The sequence below is a fragment of the Benincasa hispida genome, chromosome 1, assembly GCF_027475165.1.
Source record: "Benincasa hispida cultivar pf3 chromosome 1, pf3_genome.v1.1, whole genome shotgun sequence".
NCBI classification, from domain to species: domain Eukaryota; kingdom Viridiplantae; phylum Streptophyta; class Magnoliopsida; order Cucurbitales; family Cucurbitaceae; genus Benincasa; species Benincasa hispida.
Genome location: NC_143478.1, coordinates 5168635 through 5179551, shown reverse-complemented (window position 1 = coordinate 5179551; position 10917 = coordinate 5168635). Strand labels below are relative to the sequence as shown.

The 10917-nt window shown below is 31.7% G+C and overlaps 1 protein-coding gene across 1 annotated transcript; it reads left to right on the top strand.

The window, feature by feature from the left end:
• Positions 1-1475: 1475 nt before the first annotated feature.
• On the top strand, positions 1476-6632 carry LOC120069998 (Plant invertase/pectin methylesterase inhibitor superfamily). Its single transcript, XM_039021848.2, has 2 exons — positions 1476-2559; positions 5696-6632. The coding sequence occupies exons 1-2, from the start codon at positions 1707-1709 to the stop codon at positions 6370-6372; spliced, it is 1530 nt and encodes a 509-aa protein (XP_038877776.1). The 5' UTR covers positions 1476-1706; the 3' UTR covers positions 6373-6632.
• The last annotated feature ends 4285 nt before the right edge of the window (positions 6633-10917 follow it).

Sequence of the window (10917 nt, the reverse complement as noted above, 5' to 3'; positions counted from 1 at the left end):
TGAAGTCAAAAGTCGTTAGAAAATCAAATCAATCGAAAACCTAAACGAATTAACGCCGATTTTTTGGATTTGAATACTGCATCCCTAGTATTCCATTTCTAATAAACCTCTCTTAATTTCCTATGGATCTAAGTCTATAAAACCTACCCAGCAGCCTTTATTCTTTTTCCTTCTTCTTTAGTAAACCTTCCCCAGCTAATGAAAAGAGAGTTCCTTCTTCATTAGTTGAATATTCTTCTTATGTTTGGTCATACAATATAAGGTCTATACTTTATGTTTCGCTCTATTTTTTATCCTTATATTTTTAATTGTTTAATTTTAGTTTATATATTTTTAATATAAATTTCAAAAAATTAGTACAGATATAATAACATGTCTTAAAATTGATATTGTTAATTTTGTTATTATAAACTAACAAAAAAAAATACTAGAAATAATTATAGGGGGATAATACTTGATAATTTTATATATTTATTGTTTGGTTAAAAAAAAGTCTGCCATTGACTTTTCATACACATCCAATAACACGTCATAAAGACAGCAATTTCCATGCATGCAACACATGAAGATTAATTCAATTAGAATACTAAGGCTGGAAAACATAAGAATATTTAAAATAATAATATGAAACACTCTATTCAATAATAATAATAATAATAATATCATATTCACACATTAGTAACATTTTATTGTATTTGTGTCATATTTTTTAATTCCATTTCAATTTTTTTAAAAAAATAAGATAGCTACGCTTAGATACAATTACATCTAAATATTTGATGAGTATAATAATAATAAAAATACTAGCTTTTAAAATCTTATCGATATTTCAACATAGTCATGAATTTTACATCAAAAGTGAATCAAATTTTCATGCTACCGTATAGAAAAAACAACAAAATGTAACAAAAATCTCAACAAAGTATTAATGATGTGGGCCTAATATAAATAATGAAAAATAAAACTTAGTTTAAAAGGGTAAGATACTACTTTGCTAATTCAAATATTTTATAATATATTTCTATTTATATATATATTTATGATAATATTTCGAAAATATTCATCATCTTTCATTTGTCGACACATAAACACTTAAAATCTTACATTGATAATTTTTTATTAAATATAGTATTAAAAATAATGTATTGTTCATAATTGAAGTAAAATAATTATATAAATACAGAGCAACTAAGCAAGCTGAAACCAAATATTTGAAAAGTCTTAAACCACAGGCTATAACCACTGCTTCAATTTTCATCAGAATGTCAAATCATAAGGGTCCATATGATATGGATATTATTAAACCAGCCTTACCGCAGCCGATAACTATACCCAAATAATATTCCCTTTTTGAAAGCTAAACTTTCATAATATTTTAATTTTAAATATTTTCTTGATTTAATCCTTAATTAATTATACATACCCATTTCATTATTTATATAATATATATTTGGCAAAGACATACATACATGAATGAATATTCTACAATAAACTTTATCAATCGAGTTGTTGATGCTTTTAACCAGTTAAACTAAATTACATAAAAATCGTAATATATTTTTCGTATAATAATAAAAATAATAAAAATAATAAAGAATATGGAAAATTGAAATAAAAATCAAACTTTATTGAGTTTGTTTTGTATGTTTTGTTCTCTATAAAAGGGAGCTGAAAGGTGAAGGAAAATCCCACAAGGAAAGGAAAAAATGGGAGGTGAATGGAGAGTGTTGGTTGTTGTTGTTATTGTTCTTATTTTTCCGTTGGATATTTATTGTTATTCGGAAATAGAAATAAAAAATTGGTGTAGCCAAACGCCATATCCAGCTCCATGTGAGGAATTTCTCAAAACCAAAGCCACTACAAAAAGATCCCCAATAGCCACAAAATCTCATTTCTTTGAAATCTTAGTCGAAACGGCACTCGAACGTGCCGTTTCGGCCCGTCAAAACGCTCTTTCTCTCGGCCCAAAATGCCGAAATTCCAAAGAAAGAACCGCATGGACTGATTGCGTTGACCTCTACGACCAAATCATAACCCGCCTCAACCGAACCGTCGACCGCTGCACCCCGGTCGACGCCCAAACCTGGCTCAGTGCCGCTCTCACCGCCCTCGAAACCTGCCGAACCGGGTTGGAGGAACTCGGGGTTTCCGCTTTCGGCTACCCATTGACGGCTAATAATGTTTCCAAGCTCATTAGTGATGGGTTGTCGGTGAATAAACCGGCGTCGCCCGAGGGGTTTGAACCGCCGACCATGGAGGACGGGTTTCCGACGTGGGTTCGTCCCGGGGACCGGAGATTGTTGCAATCTGGGTCTCCGAAGGCGAACGTGGTGGTGGCGCAAGATGGGTCTGGGAATTTTAAGACGGTGAAGGAGGCGGTGGCCGCCGCGAAGGGCGGCGGGAGATTTGTGATATATGTGAAGGCGGGGGTTTATAGTGAGAATGTGGAGATTAACGCTAAGAATGTTATGTTGATCGGAGATGGAATCGGAAAAACTGTCATCACCGGAAGTAGAAGTGTCGGCGGAGGTTCCACCACGTTCCGATCCGCCACCGTTGGTAAACTCTCTCTCTCTCTCTCTATAAGTTCTTTTATTAATTTTTTCCTTAAAAACTTTTGATAAAGTCATTAATTTAAGTGGGCCCTTTAGTGCATGAATTCGACATATCTAAAATTGAGATTTAAAAAGCTTTAATTTATAAGCTTCAATTTAATAACATTAAATAGTGTATTATTCCTGTTGATCGTCAATTCGAGCCCGTGAAATGTTTGAATCTTCTAATATTATATATAAAAATAAACCAAAAAAAATTGGATTATTGTTTAATTCGTCTATCAAATTCAAGCCTCACAAATTTTCATCACAAATATGGATGTAGACTTAAAAATTAAACATGCAATTTAAAAATGATAAATTAGAAAAATTGAACAATAGAAATATACCATAAAAAAATTGATAAGTAAGAGATAGCAAGAATGCGAAAAGGAGAGAAAAGAATCTCTTTTCTTTATACGATAATAAACAACTTTTTTTTTTTTTTTTTATCGTGAGTATTCGAGCTAGCTTATGCACATCTCGATCAATTTCATGAGACAACCTATTTGACTCTACAACATTTGGGTCAAAGAAATCCATAAGATATTAAATATTAGGTAAATAGTCACCATGAATTGAATCTTTGACCTCTTATATTTTTATAAAGGTCATATCCCCATATTTATTACTAGGTCAATCTACGGTCAAAATGTTAGCGGTGGACAATAAGAATTGACTAAGAACTAAGAACTCAGTAGTCATTAAGAAATATTAATTCAAATCAAACGTTAAACTTTGAAAGAACCCACTTTGATGGGTTCAGTTAATCAAATAAGATTAGTGTGACATTACAAGGTCATGAAATTTATTATAAACTTAGTTGTCATTGTATTTATTATAATCTTACTTGTAGTGCATGGCGCTACCATCAGCTCATATGTCATGATATGTGTCGGGTTACTCATTGATTTAGGGAAGATAAAACACAAAAATATTAAATTTTGTATAATATATTTTTGGATTTTAAAATTTTCATAATAACATTAAAAAAGATTAAATGTACCTAATGCCTATGATAATGTCATGTAAGTTGACTTTATACATTAATCTTTGAACGAATTCACAATGTCACTTTATGAATTATTTATTTCGATTTAACATTAATCGGCGACCAATAGAAAATCATCAAACCTACTTTGAGTAAATTGGTAAATTTTGCTGACTAATTTAATTGGTAATTAGTAATAGAGTTGAATTATTCTTCATTGCCAAACCCTATAATTCTATGTTTATAACTTTCTTGATAATTTATTCATTTCTATGAGTTGTAATTTAATTTTCTCATGACTTTAATCTCTATTCTCTTTAGAAGTTTCAATCCTATGTCCCTATATTTTAATTGTATTATTAATTCCAATGATAGTAATTAATAAAAGAGTAATTATTTTAAATGATAAAATTGTTGAAAACGTTTTTTAGTATAACAAAATGTTACTGTCTGTCAGTGATAAACCATGAGAGACTACAATAGAGTTCTATCATTGATAATGATAGATGTCTATATATTTGTAAATAAGTTGACTTATTTTATTTATTTGAAAACAGACTATTAATAGTTTAAATTTTAAGAAACCTACAAAATTCCAATTACAACTAGTTAGTGTAATATTTTTATACAATGTACATATTGAAACATGATATAATTTCAAAGATTGAATAATTAAATACATTGGTAGTTCAAAAGGTTTATAAATAATCAAATCTATAAACTTAATCATAAAGTAATCAAATATCAAATTGGATTGTTCTATTTGGAACTCAAATCAAACAAGATTTATTTGTTATTTACTAAAAATAATGAGAAAAGATGTTGGAAAAACAATTGTATTTTATAGTAAAAGGAAGAATTAATATAAAAAGTGAAGACATAATGGGTTTCCTAATATATGGCTTGGGATTTATAGAAATTAAAAAAAGATAGAAAAAATGGAAATGTTTGATGTGGCATTTTGTTTGAATTATAATTAGTGGGAAATGAAAGGGAGATAGGGCCATGTTTTAGTTTGGGGTTTAATGTGGCATCTTAGAGAAATATATGATATGACAAAGATCAAGTAGCTTGGTTGGTTGGTGTGTAATTTAATGGGACCAAAGTTTCTAATTATTTTACTGTATATTAGAAAGAAAAAAAAAAAAAAAAACTTAAAATAAAAGGGTTCTAATAGAATCTATTGAATCAGTTGAATTTAGCTTATAAAGCAAGAAAGTGACCTAATTAAATTCATTCAACTTTTCTGATGTGTGGAATTGGACTTTTCTAAAAGAGATTTTGGTAGTTGTTTGTTTGTAGTTTTCATCCAAAAGAATATTTATTTATGTTCATTATTATTTTCCAACTTTTTTATCTCTTTTTTTCCCCATATTTTTATTTGAATTATTTTATTTTTTTTCACTATTATTAGCTAATATTATTTAGCTTATAAAGCTAAGATTATCTTTATATATGAACTAGCTTTTTTTGTCATGTTTTTTTAAGTTAACATGAATAGAATTAAATTGGCCAATGATGGCATTTTAAATTCACTTTTTCAATAACATTGTGAGTTAAAAACAAATTGCATGTATATGTATGAGAATTGTTAAAAATATACATAAACCTTATTTTAATCTCAAAGTTTTAGATTTTAGTGGATGTTTGTCCCAAATCTTTCAAATATCCTATTTTGATCTTAATATACGTTACTAAAATAATAATTATTAAAATGCACTATTTTGTTTATTGTTAATTTTAGGCACATGTTTTGTCTATGTGCTTCATAGACAAAATATTTAAAATTACATCAAACCTCACAACAAATGTCAACTTAATCATAATTTAATACATAATAATAACAATAATTTATTTTACAAATCAATAATTCATATTCTCATTTCTCTAATTTTAAAAAAGTAGATAACATTTAGATTAAAGTTCGATGATTTAAATACTATATTTTGAATATAGAAACTAAAACTAAAATCTTAAAATTAAAAAAAAAGGGTTATATATATAATAAACAATATTTCATTTATGATGATCATTTACTTAAAGTCGTGCTTTTTAAAATTTTGTCTTCTTGTGTTAATTAATTTAATTGTGGGCGTCGGTGAAATCGCAGCCGTTGATGGAGACGGATTCATCGCGCGAGACATAACCTTCAGAAACACCGCCGGAGCGAAGAACCACCAGGCGGTGGCGCTCCGATCGGGTTCCGATCTGTCGGTGTTCTACCGCTGCGGCTTCGAAGGCTTTCAAGACACACTCTACGTCTACGCCGAACGCCAATTCTACAAACAATGCGACATTTACGGCACCGTCGATTTCATCTTCGGCAACGCCGCCGTCGTAATCCAAGATTGCAACATCATCGCTCGCGATCCTCCGAACAAAACCATCACAGTCACCGCCCAAGGCCGCTCTGATCCGAATCAGAACACCGGAATCTCCATCCACAATTGCAGAATCACGTCCGCCGGCGGACTCAGCGGCGTCAAGGCCTATTTAGGCCGTCCATGGAGGCAATATTCCCGGACGGTTGTTATGAAATCTTCGATCGGAGGATTCATCAGTCCTGCCGGGTGGATGGAATGGAGCGGTAATTTTGCCCTAAATACGCTGTATTACGGCGAGTATATGAATACGGGTCCGGGAGCATCGACGGCGAATCGAGTGAAATGGAAGGGTTATCGTGTGATTACCAGTGCGGCGGAGGCTTCGAAGTTCACCGTCGGGAATTTCATCGCCGGTGGATCTTGGTTGCCGAGTACCGGCGTGCCTTTCACCTCCGGCCTCTGATTTGGTTCTGTATTTTGTATGTATTCTTAAAATATTAATAATCGTTAATTTGTTGAATTATACTTTAATAAACAAGTTTCTAATTAAGAAATTAGATTTAATTATAATAAAAACACGTTTTGTTTTTACTTTTCTTTTCGTCTCCCAATCCCAAATGGTTGGGTTTGATAAGAGAAACCATTATATACAAGAGGAGTATTGTATCACAATGTAAGTTTTTTTTTTAAAATAAATGAAATATTATTTGTTTGAATTATTAATTTTATTGTGTATTTTGATGATTGTGTCGGTTTACTTCACAAAATTATAAATTATGTTTCTATTTCTTTTAATTGTTTCTAATTCGTTAAGTATGAGATGATTTTATTTTGTTGTGTGTACAAATATTTCATCAAGTAATGAAGGAACAAACTTGGATTGTGGAGAGATAGACAAAAGAGTTAATAGTGGTATTAGTTTGGTTTGGAATTCAATTGTCTTTTGGATCAATAGATTTTCTTTTGTAAGTAGAAGTGGAAAATTAAAAAAAATTTATCTTTTTAATCAAGAATGAATTATGTTTAGATTAGCTTAAATGGGCAACTTTGAAGTTGTTAGAAATCGTATAAAAATCTTTGTTGACATAGTGTAATTTAGTTTAATTAATTACAAAAGATGAGATGTGTTATAGGTAGCCAAGATTGAGAGTTAGAGAGATAGGAGGCATATAGACAGAGATTAAGGACTTAAGTTGGCAAACCAAGGCCAACGAGCCTGTGTCTAACCAATAGTTGTCCATTACTTTAGGACGCCAATTCAAGTGGATTGGCAGGGAGCCTAGAGGTAGTATGGAGGACCCATGAGGGAGCTTCGATGTAGCTCAAAGAACCCATGAAGGAGCCTAGAGATAGCTTAGATAATCGATTAAGAGTTTACTAAGCAGCTTAGAGGACCCATGAGTGAGCTTAGAGGTAGCTTGGAGGACTTGAGGACCTCTACAAGATCTATAGAGAACATAAGAGTTCCTCTGCAGTATTCATGGATGACATAATAGTCGCATGGAGAACCTTGAAGGACTTGTTAATGACCTTTAAGGCCCACGGAGGACCTTAGAAGACTCATGGACTTCAGAGTGATTAAGTTTGGAACTGTCCAGATTCTAAATGGATGATTCGTATAGATACTGTTGAGGAGTTGAGTGGGTAATGCACTTATGCATTAGTTACAACCTCTAGTGGTGGTAGTGTAATCATCCAATGAGTAGTTTAATGATTTCAGAAATTTAAGAGGAATAGTTATGAGCTCATGCATCAGTTATACATTACTAGCCTATATACAAACGACCAAAATCATTAGTCGAAAGTATACCCAAAAATCCTATACTACCTTTTATTATCAAGTTATTCAAAAACCTAAGATTGACTTGAAATTACTATTCAAATTTCTTTGTTTTGTAGGACTTGGACTAATTTTCCCTCAAATATAAATTTACGATCAATCCTTTTTTTTTCATTTGATCGGATAATGAAACGGAGGCCTGTCTTAACGTTTAAGGGCCCAAATGATTCCAATTCAAATGGTGGGCTTTTTGGGCACGTGAAATTTGGTTTGAATTCAGCCCTGAACCCAGCTTTGAAGCCATAATTTTGAACAGCAAAATTTCCGAAACATCTAATTAAAACGGCTGGGAAGGAATTCAATTTTTTAGTTTGGTATATCTATTTCGTTATTGAAGAGAGAATTGGTTCTTCTCCCCTTGAAATTATTACTTCTAAAGGAATCCGAACATTCAACTTTGTTGTATCTGAATAATTTTCCTAAAAATATGAGAAAATATATAACCTTGTAAACGTAAGAGAATCTGAGCCTAATGACCTAAGATAATTTTACTCACACTAGTGTCGGAATTTCTTGAGTAATTATTATGGAAGCAGCACATTGTTCACAACAAATAAATCAAACTTGAACCAATTTACAAAAAAGGAAAAAATATTTTTATGAGAGAAGTAATTGTTAAAATTCTTTTTTTGCAATTCGAAGTTCTTATAAAATATTTTATAGACTATATGTGGCAAATCAAATAGTTGTCTCTTCTTCAAGTTGGTTAATTACAAAAAGACGTATTCATTTATAAAACAATACAACTCTATACATTTGTTCCAATAGTTGATTAATGAGTTTAAAGTTGAACAATTTGTTAAACAGAAAATAAAAAATTCAAGATTCTATTAGAAATCTTTGAACAAGCTGGATATTTTAAAGTTTACGGGAGATCTGGGTAGATGGTTTCTGTGATTTAAATGTAAAGAATGTATATCTAAGCTTAGATAATGTAATCTTGAGTTAGATGGAAGTAAAATTCAGTGATTGGCTTGTTTGTTCAATGATTTAATTTTAATCAGGAAAAATATAAATTTATATCCCAAAAATATGGAACTAATAACTAAATCAATTAAAACCATTTACCCTCAAATTTCGAGTATAGAATTGTTTGAAAAGAAATTTCAAGTGTCGGATTAACAAAAAGAAAAATTAGAATTTATGCAAAAGAAAATTTCATAAGAAATCCTAACCAATCTGGTTGGCAAGTTTAGGAGTTTAATTAATAATTATAAAACTCACATAAAGCCTTCTTTAATACAACAATTGCGACGGTGAGGAATTGAATCTTCGATCTTGAAGGAAGATGGTCGTGTCAATTATTACTCAGCTTATTTTGGCATCTCAAACGAGGTTTATTCAAACAAAACATAATTAAAGATATAAATGGGTAGGATTACAATTGATATAACCTTAAAGTTTAAAGATATAAATTGCCTATCAATTTACCATGATTCGGTGGTTAAATTATATAGTGGACAAAAGTGAGTTCGTTCAACACATCCCAAAATAATAATAATAAAACAAGTAAATTTGAAAACAGAAATTCCTATTCCTTCTCCAGTAAAATTGGAATTACGTTCCAATTAAATGCAAATTTCCACAAAATCCCAACCGTATGTGGAATTCAGTTTTGATCAAAATCAGATTGGATTCAATTTGAAGGATTTTGCCCAAACTCCATTGTTCCATGCCTTGCACTACCCTTGGCTTATTGAATTCAACATCTATAGCTTGATGGAATGTTCAATTCAAATGCCACAAAACAAACTATGCTATCTTCAACAGGTTTCAATGAGACTCGACTCGGCTCAACTCGAAATTGCACACTTAACAAAATGATTCTTTTTTCTTTTAAGTTCAATATATAGATACGGGATTTCAAACCACTAATTTCTTGGTCGAGGATATATGCCTAAACCAATTGATTAACTAGATTATACATCTCTAAAACTATTGGATCTCAAACTTGATGTCTTGAACACCTCATTGGTCACACAAACATAAGAGTGTTTAAATTTTCATTCAAATAAATTAGTAGCCTCCATGAACAGGGCTTGTTCTCTTGTTGGTCAAAGCAAGTCACTTTGCCCACAAGCAAGAGAGATGGGTGACTGAATATATATGCAAGAGCAAACATGTGGAAGTGCTAAGAAAAAGCTACAGTTTACCATTCCTAGGACAAGATTACAACAGATTATAGAGGACAAGGAAGAGAAGACCTAGAAACAATGCTCCTGACCCGAAACCGAATCCATCAGCATCGTAGCCAGAGCTGCTGGAATGCTGAACTGCAAAAGTGGATGAGACATGAAGAACAGGAAAGAAAATAGATAGCAAATGTACAAGCAGTAAGAGGAAAAGAAGAATCACTGCAACCCAAATGCCCAGTTCAAGTAGAGACTCTATACTATCCCAGATGGATTGAAGAGTTGGCCAAAATATTATCATCCCCAGAAATCCAACTATGATACAAGGTACAACAGGTGATGGTCCTGCCGTAGTATATCCCATTACCTCTCTCTGAATCAGAACCTGGGTTGCAAAAGAGTGATATTGAAGGGGAAAAGGCTGTTTGTTGGTGGTAGGAGTGACTTTGGAAAAGCTTGACCCCTTTTCCATGCTTTTAAGAGGGTCAAAATATTAGTTGATCAATGACAGACTCAAGAATTTCAATTTTTTTTAATCAGGTCTTAAAGACAATATAGGTAGGATTGGATGCCAACCTGAGCAAACTGTATAAAGCTGAATGAGTAACTAATTACTTATGAATTGAAAGCAATAGAAAGGAGCCAATGTATCTTTGTGGGTCATGGTCTAGTCTATGCTAAGTAGGATGGATAATCAGGTACCATAAGAAAGGCACCTGATTATTTTTACATTGTGTTAATATTAAATGAAATTTGATAATGACATTTAGATAAATGAAAATGTGTTTGAATGACATCATAGGTGGGCTACAGATAAATAATATGCCAAAATCAGGAGGTTCAGATTTTTCATTTGCGGGAGCAGTTGGATGTCCAGAAGCGTCCAATATCTGTACTTTATTCTATTTGACATGATAAAATATATAGACGAAGATCAAGAAGGAACCTGATAAATAAACATACAGTAGCTCATTGAACACTCAGCATCTGGATAGCAGATCAGATCACTTGAATAGTAATCTGCAACACTGGAAAA